The sequence below is a fragment of the Salmo salar genome, chromosome ssa05 (assembly GCF_905237065.1).
Source record: "Salmo salar chromosome ssa05, Ssal_v3.1, whole genome shotgun sequence".
NCBI lineage: Eukaryota > Metazoa > Chordata > Actinopteri > Salmoniformes > Salmonidae > Salmo > Salmo salar.
The window spans coordinates 78,037,655-78,051,845 of record NC_059446.1 but is presented as its reverse complement, the minus strand read 5'-3'; the positions used below and the strand labels follow the sequence as shown (position 1 = coordinate 78,051,845).

The window sequence follows — 14,191 nt, the reverse complement described above, 5'->3', positions numbered from 1 at the left end:
CTGAACAGGGTGTAGGGTTGAGGGGTCTGAACAGGGTGTAGGGTTGAGGGGTCTGAGCAGGGTGTAGGGTTGAGGGGTCTGAACAGGGTGTAGGGTTGAGGGGTCTGAGCAGGGTGTAGGGTTGAGGGGTCTGAACAGGGTGTAGGGTTAGGGTTGAGGGGTCTGAGCAGGGTGTAGGGTTGAGGGGTCTGAGCAGCATGCCAGAGCACACACACACTGTCTGAGCCCCCCTACCTTCCTCCATCTCTTCCTCCTCCTCACCCTCATCCTCCTCCTCTTCCTCCTCCTCATCCTCAGGGGCGCTACACTCCGTCCGTGCATCGTCCTCTTCTTCCGGCTCTTCCTCCTCTTCCTCCTCCCCCTCTTCCTCAGGCTCGGCGTCTGAGTAGGGTTCGTCTGCAGGCAGTGAGCTGCGCTCAGGTGAGACGGGCTCCAGGTAGTCCTCCCCTCTTTCAGTCGGCTCCGCCTTGGCCACTCCAACTGAGACAGTCACCATGGACACCACAGTCGGTTATCACGGCAACCAAAGAGGGCATCAGGTATACACGGATACAAGCTGGCACAAATACATGGAAACGTTTCTTTTGGCAAGGTTAGCTAGTTGAATATACAGTATGAAATCTGTCCCTGTGAGATGAACATAGAGACGCAGAGAAGTGTGTGTGTGTGTGTGTTACCGGTCACTGGGACCGGCTCCTCATCATCATCATCTGGTGGGGGCGGTCCAGGAGGGGTGCGGGGGCCTCTGGGTGCTGGTCTGGGAGGACTGCCATTATGCTGCTCCTCCTTATCCCACTCTGAGACACACATAGTTTAGTCCACCTTGTGTTTTCCTTTTTGCCATGGAAAATATGATAGTATTGTGATAGTGGTATCCTGGCAACCCTAGTATGAGTCTTTACCCACCTTGTTTGATGATCCTCTTGAGGCCAGTCTGTTGTTGGGGGGGTGGGGGAGGGGGAGGTGGGGGAGAGTCCCGGTCGTGACCATGTGACCTTTCTGCTGTACCGTACACCGCCACCGTCAGACTGGTGTACCATCCACGCAGCACCAGACCATCTGTGTTCACCTACACAACACACACACACACCATTACAAACACACAGCGACACACACAACACCATTCACCTGTAGAGAGAACAGTGACCTTCTACAGAGAGAGGGGGGAGGAGTCTTTACCTTTCCATTGGGCCTGAAAACGATGGACTTGTTTTCGTCATATTCAAAACTGTAAGGACGAGCCAGCGAGAGAAAGAGAGACAGAATTATTACATTTCCATTAGTAGTGGAGCAGGCTACAGTAGAGGGGCTGATGTACTGCAAGTTCAGGTGCAGCAACAGGGCTAAGTTTCTGGCGACCCGTCTCAGAGTGAACAAGGACTAAGACAGTCGTCACAGATCGGTCTCTGCCCTGACAGGTTCTACAGGTGAGACTTGAGCTCTCAAATACTTTTATAGACACATTCTGGGAAGTGAAAAAAAGGGAGGGGCGGGAGAGAGAAATAGACAGATACTGGGAGGGCAGGAGCGACAGAGAGACAGAGGAAGAGGTAGAGAGAGAGGGATACAGACAGAGAGAAACAGAGGAAGAGAGAGATACAGACAGAGAGAGGAAGGGGTAGAGAGAGAGGGATACAGACAGAGAGAGAGAGATGGAGAGAGGGATACAGACAGAGAGAGAGAGATGAGAGAGGGATACAGACAGAGAGAAAGAGGGAGAGAGAGATACAGACAGAGAGAGAGGAGATGGAGAGAGGGATACAGACAGAGAGAGAGAGAGATGGAGAGAGAGGGATACAGACAAGAGAGAGAGAGATGGAGAGAGAGGAATACAGACAGCAGAGAGAGAGATGGAGAGAGGGATACAGACAGAGAGAGAGAGATGAGAGAGGGATACAGACAGAGAGAAACAGAGGAAGAGAGAGGATACAGACAGAGAGAGGAAGGGGTAGAGAGAGAGGGATACAGACAGAGAGAGAGAGAGTAGAGAGAGAGGAATACAGACAGAGAGAGAGAGAGATAGAGAGAGAGGAATACAGACAGAGAGAGAGAGATGGAGAGAGGGATACAGACGAGAGAGAGAGAGATGGAGAGAGGGATACAGACAGAGAGAGAGAGATGGAGAGAGAGGGATACAGACAGAGAGAGAGAGATGGAGAAAGAGGGATACAGACAGAGAGAGAGGTAGAGAAAGAAGGATACAGACACGAGAGAGAGGTAGAGAAAGAGGGATACAGCAGAGAAAACAGAGAGAGACAGAAGTAGAGAGAGAGAGATACAGACAGAGAGAGACAGAGGTAGAGAAAGAGGGATACAGACAGAGAGAGACAGAAGTAGAGAGAGAGGGATACAGACAGAGAGAGAGGTAGAGAAGAGGGATACAGAAGAGGGATACAGACAGAGGAAGCGGTAGAGAGAAAGGGATACAGAGAGAGACAGAAGTAGAGAGAGAGAGATACAGACAGAGAGAGACAGAGGTAGAGAAAGAGGGATACAGACAGAGAGAGAGGTAGAGAAAGAGGGATACAGACAGAGAGAGAGGTAGAGAAAGAGGGATACAGACAGAGAGTAGTAGAGGTATATTCGAGAACCACTCTTTGGAAACAAGTGCTTTAAATTAATACTTTTAAGTGCTATCCTCTGGGTCCACATTGTACATTTCTGTTGTATATGTATTTTACACAAATACATTCAATTCAAATAGAATGTACAAAGTGTTACTGACCTTCCCAGTCTGTGGAAGCAGGCGCTGCTGGGTTTAGTGAGGTTGTTGAAGAAAAGCTCCAGCTGGAAGGAATGAGGCGATGTCTCCCTGGAAACACAGACAGGAACAGGATATGACATCACCACTCAGCCCCCCTTTCAGCCACATGAGAGATCCCATCTGTCCGGTTACGATTACCTCACAAATCACCCAACTACCCCGGTGAGAATGAGGCCAAACTGAACATTACAGCTCTGGGGCCTCATTTATCAATATTGCGTAGAAACTTCTATAAAATACTTCTTACGAACGGAATTTAGAATGTTGGTACACATTGATAAATCACACTTTTTCTACCAATCCTACGAGCTTCATGCGTACACCGGTAGGAGATAATCGTTGATAAATACCAAATGTTCTCAGCCTCAGTGCTCGTGCACGACCTTGGCTATTTGCATTTTGAAACGCCCCCAATTAATCATACATGGTCAAAATCATCCCTTTAAAGCCCGTGGGGAATATACCACACCATACCAGGACATACAATGTTGCAACCAAAGAAAGCTAAGAAAATAGGAGGTGCTGGTATCAGAGACTGAGTACAACCAAAAGGTTTTATTTGTCTCTCAGTTGTGGCTTGACCAGTAAAACCATTAAGACAATGAGTTGCTTTAGCAATGGCAAATCTATTTCAAATGAGTAGACAACAGTCAGGAATAAGCCATCCATCCTCAACAGCTCCTTCCTGTAGGCGTATAGGCCTTCATTGGCCACCACATTCAGCAGTGTCTTCTGTCCATCACATAAATGATCACCTGCACATTAAGGGGAAGCCTTTTCTGTTCACATAGTTCAACTCGTTTTGGGATGGTGCTTTTATGGCTATGTGGGTGCCGTCTATTGCTCCATTCGTATTTGGGAACCCATTGATGGCAAAGAAACCCCTCTTGACTTCAGCCTGTTGGGTGACGGTGTAAGGAAATTGTACGTTACAGTTTGATTGCATCCAAAACACTGTCTCATCGAAGCTGTGAGATGCCGATCGGCAAGCTCCCGATGCCAAAAACCTGAGGGTGGACAGCACTTGGATGTGCACCGGAATGGCATGCGGTTGCCTTTTTAAAGTAAGTCTTAAGTCCTCACAAAAATCCTAAAAGATTGGCTAATCAGATATAATTTCCCAAAACCAATCGGTACTTTCTGAGCAAGATCATACTACACTGTTGGAGCAACGAACACAAGCATTTCACTACACCTGCAGTAACATCTGTTAAATGTGTAAAATTTGATCAACCTCTCATTTCATTTCCCATTATCTCAAGTCTTTTATCATATTTCAACAATGGTTTCACTTTCACACGTGCCTCTAACTTTGGGATCCCGAGTGGCGCAGCGGTCTAAGGCACTGCATCTCAGAGCAAGAGGCATCACTACAGTCCCTGGTTCGAATCCAGGCTGTATCACATCCTGCCGTGATTGGGCATCCCATAGGGTGGCGCACAATTGGCCCAGCATCGTCTGGGTTTGGCCGGGGTAGGCCGCTATTGTAAATAATGATTTGTCTTAACTGACTTGCCTAGTTAAATAAAGGTTAAACTAAAAAATTAACAAATGACAGTACTTTATGTGAATGATTATAGTAACAAATGCACTGGTGGTGAAATGATATGCCTGTCAAGATATATTGCATGAATTCACAATGGAAATACAATGACATGGAAAAATGATTGAATTATTACTCCATCACAATTTCAGACATTTTCAACATATACACTGCTCAAAAAAATAAAGGGAACACTAAAATAACACATCCTAGATCTGAATGAATGAAATAATCTTATTAAATACTTTTTTCTTTACATAGTTGAATGTGCGGACAACAAAATCACACAAAAATAATCAATGGAAATCCAATTTATCAACCCATGGAGGTCTGGATTTGGAGTCACACTCAAAATTAAAGTGGAAAACCACACTACAGGCTGATCCAACTTTGATGTAATGTCCTTAAAACAAGTCAAAATGAGGCTCAGTAGTGCGTGTGGCCTCCACGTGCCTGTATGACCTCCCTACAACGCCTGGGCATGCTCCTGATGAGGTGGCGGATGGTCTCCTGAGGGATCTCCTCCCAGACCTAGACTAAAGCATCCGCCAACTCCTGGACAGTCTGTGGTGCAACGTGGCGTTGGTGGATGGAGCGAGACATGATGTCCCAGATGTGCTCAATTGGATTCAGGTCTGGGGAACGGGCGGACCAGTCCATAGCATCAATGCCTTCCTCTTGCAGGAACTGCTGACACACTCCAGCCACATGAGGTCTAGCATTGTCTTGCATTAGGAGGAACCCAGGGCCAACCGCACCAGCATAAGGTCTCACAAGGGGTCTGAGGATCTCATCTCGGTACCTAATGGCAGTCAGGCTACCTCTGGCGAGCACATGGAGGGCTGTGCGGCCCCCCAAAGAAATGCCACCCCACACCATGACTGACCCACCGCCAAACCGGTCATGCTGGAGGATGTTGCAGGCAGCAGAACGTTCTCCACGGCGTCTCCAGACTCTGTCACGTCTGTCACATGTGCTCAGTGTGAACCTGCTTTCATCTGTGAAGAGCACAGGGCGCCAGTGGCGAATTTGCTAATCTTGGTGTTCTCTGGCAAATGCCAAACGTCCTGCACGGTGTTGGGCTGTAAGCACAACCCCCACCTGTGGACGTCGGGCCCTTATGGAGTCTGTTTCTGACCGTTTGAGCAGACACATGCACATTTGTGGCCTGCTGGAGGTCATTTTGCAGGGCTCTGGCAGTGCTCCTCCTGCTCCTCCTTGCACAAAGGCGGAGGTAGGGGTCCTGCTGCTGGGTTGTTGCCCTCCTACGGCCTCCTCCACGTCTCCTGATGTACTGGCCTGGTCTCCTGGTAGCGCCTCCATGCTCTGGACACTACGCTGACAGACACAGCAAACCTTCTTGCCACAGCTCGCATTGATGTGCCATCCTGGATGAGCTGCACTACCTGAGCCACTTGTGTGGGTTGTAGACTCCGTCTCATGCTACCACTAGAGTGAAAGCACCGCCAGCATTCAAACGTGACCAAAACATCAGCCAGGAAGCATAGGAACTGAGAAGTGGTCTGTGGTCACCACCTGCAGAACCACTCCTTTATTGGGGGTGTCTTGCTAATTGCCTATAATTTCCACCTGTTGTCTATTCCATTTGCACAACAGCATGTGAAATGTATTGTCAATCAGTGTTGCTTCCTAAGTGGACAGTTTGATTTCACAGAAGTGTGATTGACTTGGAGTTACATTGTGTTGTTTAAGTGTTCCCTTTATTTTTTTGAGCAGTACATTTCCCCCCATTCTACGCTTGACAGTTCCCTTACGCCTCGATCACACCGACAGCGTCATTGTGTTTCGGTACACTAGAAGTACATTCATTTCCAACGGAATGCTGCATTTGCCTTGCAGAATTGCGCTACAGTGTGTTCTATGTGGTGCATACATTGGATTTATTGAATTTATGCATGAAATTGTATGGTTGACGGTTTGACATTAATGGTAGCAGAAGGTGAATGTTGAATTTCGTTGCACACATATCCAGATGACGCTGCGTTCCATTTTGCACAATGAGGCTGTAGGTGTGATCAAGCCATTATTCCACCACTTGGCACTGTGTGAGCACGGTCATGGCAAATGTTCATGTTGATAAATCGCACACTTTGCGTGGAAATGATCCCACGCATGGTTTACGCACATATTTGTGCCTATGCATGATTGACTGAGGCCCTTGAAGTTCCCCTCATCCCAGTCTCAGATGTCACATGCACATAGCTAGTTGTATATATTTGTTTAGCTCTCCCTTATACACCTTGAATGATGGTTTCTTACCCGAATGCCCGGTTGTCTGGCAGGCTGGTGTGTGCTTTAATTCCAGGGGGAATGACACGCACCTCTGTGATCAGGACCCCACACGGGAACCGCACCACATCCACATTGGTCAGCTAGACAGAACACATTTGAATAATTTCACTGTAAGGCCCTACCACATCCGTTGTATTCGGCGTATGTGAAAAATAAAATGTGATTAGATTTTTATTTAGACCATGAGCACAACAAAAACAGTCAGCACTTGTTTGTGCCATACAAAAACAAAAGGGACATTTACATCATTTAGCAGACGCTCTTATCCAGAGCGACTTACACAACTGTGAATTTCGTGTATTCATCTGCAGACAGTAACTAGGCTATATCTGTAAAGATGAACAGTCTTAAAACGGTCTGTGTAACGTAAACCGTGCAAGTCGCTAACTAGCAAGTAAACGTACACGTTTGCTGTGTGAGTAGCAAGCGGGTAAACAATCTGCGCACACGCCGTTGCCGACTGTCCCGTTGTCCGTTATGGCTAGCTAGTTTCGCGTATCCCTATCCCCGCTGCAACTGTAGAAGAGACCACTGAATATAAGAACCCGTAACCTACTTAAAAACGTAATACCTTGCTAGGAAACAATGCATCACACTTGGTTTGGAAGGACGATTTAGTTATTATGTATGGTGGCCACTGTGTTAGCATTAGCCTAGGGGAACGGGGGATCCGAAGCCGTAGTTAGCTAGCTAACTGGAATCTCAGCAAAGTACACTCCTGGGATAAAATAGCAAGTGGTATTAACACATTTAGCTACCTCTGCACTCTGATGTTTGAATGTATCCAGAAAAAGTAGCTCCGTTAAAGTATCCCCCGCCATGTTTTTCTGTTTTCACTTGGGGTAAACTTCCGGATCTAGCCACAACGGTTTCCGGGTTCTAAAACCCGACGGCAAGGAGTTCTGTAAAGACAGACCCCGAATCAGTTTAAACCTAATTTGTTTCTAATGAGTAAAAATACAAACTGATCTGAAATCGGTGCATAGTGGAGAGTTCATCCAATATTATTCAGGCTTCTGGCAATGGCACTCTCATAATAAGTTATACAAGATGCCGTAATAAAACAGGCAATAGCCTGACTTTGAATATTTGATATATGTATTTTACAATAGCCTAAATGAAAACAATGGATCTACATATTTTTCATCACTGTTTATTTTTAAATAGGCCTTATAAACTTTATTGTAATGGTGTCACTGATTTGCCACGATTGGCTGGTCTCAATATTTTCTCAGCAGTAGCAGAAATGCAGAAAACAACATTATGTTACATTACATTGTTTTCAATAACATTTCCCACTGCAGTCTATATGCCAAGGGTAGCATTTGGAAATACCCTATGCACTCGTCTACTCATGAATAGAGATAAAAACTAGGCAATGATCAGTTTGTATGCTAGTATATGAGATTGTTGTTCTTCTCATGTATGTTGTTCTGGTCGGGCCGGTGGGTTTGTCGCGATGCCGTGCCACGTCCCTGTTTGAAAGCACCAATAGGGACAGCACTCAGAAAGAGAAGGGGTGTATTCATTACGGAAACCGTTTACAGGTTATTAAGAACCAAACGAAAGCAAACAGAGGAAACACGAGTTTCTATTGGACAAATGCAGGTAGGTCCCTCTCCGTTTCGTCCCGTTTGCTTCCGTTTAAGAAGCGCATTGTAACAGAATCGGCGTAATGAATACGCCCCATGCAGGTAGCTACCTGGGTCACGTGGTCCGCAGCGCACACAGGTAGGTACATCACAAAAAAAGGGAACATTCAGCCATTACACTGCGATGAGGTGTGCCGGAGATTTTGCATAGATTATCAAGCAATCAAGAAGACACTAAAAATATCTGGAGTTGCTGAGCACACCTTTGCGCATAGGTGTCTGGGTGTGGGTGGCTGGATTCTTTGGGTTCTATACTGTTCTGGAGGTGTAGCTGTAGGTTATTTTCTATTACTTTGGGTGTAATTAGAGTAGTTTCCCTTTGTATTTATCTTGAAAATGACGGCTCAGGTAGACTACCTGGCGGTGTTGTTCACCACCACATCTGGTGCGAGCGGAGACCTCTTGGGTTCGGACGAGACGGAGCTCGAGCAGTTGGTGTGGCAGCTCGTGGACTTGACGAACAAAAAGGTCATCTTTAAAATATAGACGACCACCTTTCTTCTGTTTATGAGGTCTAATGACAAAACTGATCATAAGTGTGCCATAAATCGGCTACTCCATTATCCATATTAAAGTGTGTTTTTTAAGTGTACACATGCCTATAGCCTATGAAAATGTACATTTGATAATGACGTTGTTATTTTAAATGTACTGAAGTGTGTGTGTTTTCTCTCTGGTCCAGTTGGGAAAGGTGAATGAGGTGTTAATACGGCCTGAGCACTCGGACCTGGCAGAAGATTGTCTGGGGGAGAGAGAAGACAGCGAGGAGTCTGTCTCTACAGTCACAGGCTTGGAGCACGCGCTAAACCTGGTACAGACAATATCTGTTGTCTCGTGATTTTTTTATGAAATACATTTTTGACCTCATCAGATTCTGCTTTGTCATCCATTCATCCTTCACTCGAAATCAGGGGCACCGATGCATTGATTGGAGTTTTATAACAATTGATTGTTTATTTAGGCCTTGATCCTGGGATATCTAATTATGATTGGCTAATAATTAATCATCGTTTTCGATCCCTATAGATTTGATGGCATTTTACTTGACAACCTGAGGGACAGTTGTAAAAGTCCATTGAGTGATGAGGTGTGGATCTTTAGAGCTTAGTAATGCAAATGACCACCCAATTTGCATAATGAGGCTTAAACAACTAGCAGCAATTAAAGTGCTTGTTCTCTGGGTGGTTATCTGAACCAAAAATATAAACCATACATAGACAAAAGACAATAGACAGACATACACACACAAACAGTGATGACATCACCCCACAAATCGTTTCCAGCCACTTGAAAGTAACAACCAGCCATTCAAGTGGGACTTTATCACAAGCATTAAGATGTAAGCCTATATTTGGATGTTTTTGTAAATATTTTGTCTTCATGGTAATACTTTCCATTAAGGTAGACTCAGTTTAAAAAGTCAGCATTAATAGGTGGTTTATTAGTGAGTAATAAACAGTTATAACTCATTGGTTGAAATTGTATACTGTGGTAAACGTTTTGGCGCTTGCTGAATAATGAGATTATAAATGGCTGCATTGTTATTCATCATCACCAGAATAATGATCACACTTTCAACCAATAAAATGTTAGTGGATTTTCAATATTACCAGTGAGTTGTTCTGTAACTGTTTATTACAGATGTATTATCTGATCTTGATTTAAAGAGTTTACATTGTAGCTGATCTCTTCCTGTGTTTTAAACAGTTCCATCTGAGATTGACCAATGAGGTGAACAGCTTGGGCACGGGCACGTCAGTGTGTGTGTGTACGGACGGGCAGCTCCACATTCGCCAGGTTCTCCACCCCGAAGCTGCGGGCAAGGTAAGGGTACAGGCTGGCAGGGCGGGGTGCACAGTTACCTCCAGCAGAAGCATTTGGTGTTCACAGAACCATAAAGAAATGTGTTTTGTCAGCTGTTCTGGCAAGATCCTGCTCTACATGATGTTGAAATGGGAGGTTGTCTTGACATATTGTCTTGGCTTTGTTTGAACATGAACGCACACACACACACACACACACACACACACACACACACACACACACACACACACACACACACACACACACACCGTTCTCCTCATCTAGTATGATATACAGACCCATGGGGAACCTAACTTTATTGACATGAGTAAATATGTAAATGAGGGTAGTAAACAGACAGCGTAGCTCCTGATACGACCCAACACCTAACAGCTGCCAATGGTAGGCTGCACATGTTCTCTTCCTCCTCTCTACTGTTCAATCAATAATAATATGGTCAGAAGGTTTTTAAAGGGGCATACTACAGTATATTTGGTCCGTGCAAGACTCAAACTCTGGTGATCCAAGCACATGCCACAGTCAGTTCCCCTGGGTTAATGTATGGGACTTTACCCACTGGGCACACACTGGTTGAATCAACGTTGTTTCCACGTCATTTCAATAGAATTACGTTGAACCAACATGGAATAGACGTTGAATTGACGTCTGTGCCCAGTGCGTAATATCTGCAGTTGTCTTCCTCTGCAGAACCTGGCACTGCCAGAATGTTTCAACTCCTTTTTTGACCTGAGGAAAGAGTTCAGGAAGCACTTCCCCTCTGCAGACACCAAGAACCTGGAGGTGCAGAAAATGGCAGAATGTATCCTTACAACTGAGAAACACAGCGATGACACTCACAGCAATGACACTCACAGCAATGACACTTACAGCTATGACACTCACAGCGATGACACTCACAGCGATGACACTCACAGCGATGACACTCACAGCGATGACACTCATAGCGATGACACTCACAGCGATGACACTCACAACGATGATACTCACAGCGATGACACTCACAGCAATGACACTCACAACAATGACACTCACAGCAATGACACTCACAACAATGACACTCATAGCAATGACACTCACAGCAATTACACTCACAGCAATGACACTCACAGCAATGACACTCACAACAATGACACTCACAGCAATGACACTCACAACAATGACACTCATAGCAATGACACTCACAGCAATGACACTCATAGCAATGACACTCATAGCAAAGACACTTGGTTCATTTTACAACCACGCACGAGCACACACACACACACACACACACACACACACACACACACACACACACACACACACACACACACACACACACATGCACTAGCAGCATGAACCTACACTACAGAAGCAGGGTTCATGCTGCTAGTGCATGTGTGTGTGTGTGTGTGTGTGTGTGTGTGTGTGTGTGTGTGTGTGTGTGTGTGTGTGTGTGTGTGTGTGTGTGTGTGTGTGTGTGTGTGTGTGTGTGTGCTTGCACACGCGCGTGCGTGGTTGTGAGAGAGAGAGAGCACGAGAGTGTGTGTGATACTGAAGTGAACACACTCCCACGGGGGAGGTGTCTGCAGGCCTCAGGGTGTTGGCTGTGGGACTAGAGGTTTTGAAATGCAAATAGAGACACAATTGACGTGTCTCACTGTATCTCCAAGAGGAACATGCTGTGTGTTGAGCCAACAGGACCAGCCCTACACACCTACCAGGAAGCAGGACTAACACACATGCACACACACACCTTGCTTGTTCCTCCTGTAGTTTTCTCCTTGACCACGGTTTCATCAGCTCTCAATGTAACTGTGGAGCCAGTAGCCGTCTTGGATCCAACAGCCGTCCTGGATCCAACAGCCATCCTGGATCCAACGGCCGTGTTGTCACCGGTCACAGCAGCACTGCAGGTCCAGACCATGGCCAACATCGTCCTAGCCCTGCTATTGGAACCCTTATGTGAGTGACACACTAACTTACACAAACTCTGACTTTTCTCACAATGTTGTCGTTGTTGCTTATCTTTGACTTCTGCTCTGGTCTTCTGTTTGTTGTAGGTCACACATTCTCAAACCCAGAGAGAGTCACTGAGAAGTTTGAAAGCGGCACTTGGTAACTAGACTCGTTAAGATAGATTAGCAGTAAGGTAGATGTTATGATACTATTTATTGGTGTTCTTACATAGTTGGATGGAGCGGGTGAGTGATTTGATGCTAACTGGTGTGTGTGTGTGTGTCCGTGTGCACGTGTGTGTGTGTGTAGCAGTAAGATGGAGCGTGTGTGTGACAACACAGTGATCAGAGCGAGGGGGTTGCCGTGGCAGTCATCTGACCAGGACATCGCTCGCTTCTTCAGAGGACTCAACATTGCCAAGTATGTGTGTTCAGTGTCTAGTGGTGTGTTGTCTGTTGTGTTTGACTCGTTGCTGTTATGATGGTGTGTAGTGTATTGAAATTGTTTTAATAGCTGTAATGCTGTGTGTTGTCCAGAGGTGGCGCTGCGTTGTGTCTGAACGCCCAGGGTCGGAGGAACGGAGAGGCTATGGTCCGCTTCATCAGTGAAGAGCACAGAGACATGGCCCTGCAGAGACACAAACACCACATGGGCAACAGATACATAGAGGTCGTCTGTTAATAACCTATTATCAACCTATTACTAACCCTAACCAACGGTACATAGAGGTAACCTGTTAATAACCTATTACTGACCCTAACCCTAACCAACGATACATAGAGGTAACCTGTTAATAACCTATTATCAACCTATTACTGACCCAACCCTAACCAACGGTACATCGAGGTAACCTGTTAATAACCTATTATCAACCTATTACTAACCCTAACCAACGGTACATAGAGGTAACCTGTTAATAACCTATTACTGACCCTAACCAATGATACAAAGAGGTAACCTGTTAATAACCTATTATCAACCTATTACTAACCCTAACCCTAACCAACGATACATAGAGGTGACCTGTTAATAACCTATTATCAACCTATTACTAACCCTAACCCTAACCAACGGTACATAGAGGTGACCTGTTAATAACCTATTACTGACCCTAACCCTAACCAACGATACATAGAGGTAACCTGTTAATAACCTATTATCAACCTATTACTAACCCTAACCCTAACCAACGATACAAAGAGGTAACCTGTTAATAACCTATTACTGACCCTAACCAACGATACAAAGAGGTAACCTGTTAATAACCTATTATCAACCTATTACTAACCCTAACCCTAACCAACGATACAAAGAGGTAACCTGTTAATAACCTATTACTGACCCTAACCCTAACCAACGATACATAGAGGTAACCTGTTAATAACCTATTATCAACCTATTACTAACCCTAACCCTAACCAACGATACATAGAGGTAACCTGTTAATAACCTATTACTGACCCTAACCCTAACCAACGATACATAGACATAACCTGTTAATAACCTATTACTGACCCTAACCCTAACCAACGATACATAGAGGTAACCTGTTAATAACCATTTATCAACCTTTTACTAACCCTAACCAACGGTACATAGAGGTGACCTGTTAATAACCTATTATCAACCTTTTACTAACCCTAACCCTAACCAACGATACATAGAGGTGACCTGTTAATAACCTATTATCAATCTATTACTGACCATAACCCTAACCAACGGTACATAGAGGTAACCTGTTAATAACCTATTATCAACCTATTACTAACCCTAACCAACGGTACATAGAGGTAACCTGTTAATAACATTTATCAACCTTTTACTAACCCTAACCCTAACCGACGATACATAGAGGTAACCTATTATCAACCTATTCCTAACCCTAACCAAAGGTACATAGAGGTAACCTGTTAATAACCTATTATCAACCTATTACTAACCCTAACCAACGGTACATAGAGGTAACCTGTTAATAACCATTTATCAACCTTTTACTAACCCTAACCAACGGTACATAGAGGTGACCTGTTAATAACCTATTATCAACCTATTACTAACCCTAACACTAACCAACGATACATAGAGGTGACCTGTTAATAACCTATTATCAACCTTTTACTAACCCTAACCCTAACCAACGATACATAGAGGTAACCT

At 45.0% G+C, this 14,191-nt stretch overlaps 2 protein-coding genes across 5 annotated transcripts in view; one reads left to right on the top strand and one right to left on the bottom strand.

The window, feature by feature from the left end:
• Nucleotides 1–7,483, bottom strand: part of LOC106605874 (protein virilizer homolog) — a 30,411-nt gene extending 22,928 nt beyond the window's left edge. Inside the window, 7 exon segments of the mRNA XM_045719014.1 lie at nucleotides 235–480; nucleotides 678–797; nucleotides 907–1,069; nucleotides 1,180–1,228; nucleotides 2,726–2,812; nucleotides 6,588–6,700; nucleotides 7,379–7,483. Coding sequence (XP_045574970.1) covers nucleotides 235–480; nucleotides 678–797; nucleotides 907–1,069; nucleotides 1,180–1,228; nucleotides 2,726–2,812; nucleotides 6,588–6,700; nucleotides 7,379–7,441 — 841 coding nt within the window. The 5' untranslated portion in view covers nucleotides 7,442–7,483.
• An 886-nt stretch (nucleotides 7,484–8,369) lies between these two features.
• The window catches only part of LOC106605875 (epithelial splicing regulatory protein 1), a 40,731-nt gene continuing 34,909 nt past the window's right edge, over nucleotides 8,370–14,191 (top strand). For 3 of the 4 annotated variants that reach the window (XM_045719010.1, XM_045719009.1, XM_045719011.1), the window contains exons 1-8: nucleotides 8,370–8,740; nucleotides 8,955–9,083; nucleotides 9,980–10,096; nucleotides 10,784–10,895; nucleotides 11,879–12,040; nucleotides 12,139–12,193; nucleotides 12,344–12,454; nucleotides 12,571–12,703. In XM_045719010.1, the coding sequence (XP_045574966.1) occupies nucleotides 8,609–8,740; nucleotides 8,955–9,083; nucleotides 9,980–10,096; nucleotides 10,784–10,895; nucleotides 11,879–12,040; nucleotides 12,139–12,193; nucleotides 12,344–12,454; nucleotides 12,571–12,703 (951 nt within the window). In that variant the 5' untranslated portion in view covers nucleotides 8,370–8,608. The remainder of the gene's footprint in view (nucleotides 8,741–8,954; nucleotides 9,084–9,979; nucleotides 10,097–10,783; nucleotides 10,896–11,878; nucleotides 12,041–12,138; nucleotides 12,194–12,343; nucleotides 12,455–12,570; nucleotides 12,704–14,191) is intronic. The other variant, XM_045719013.1, reaches the window with a different exon arrangement.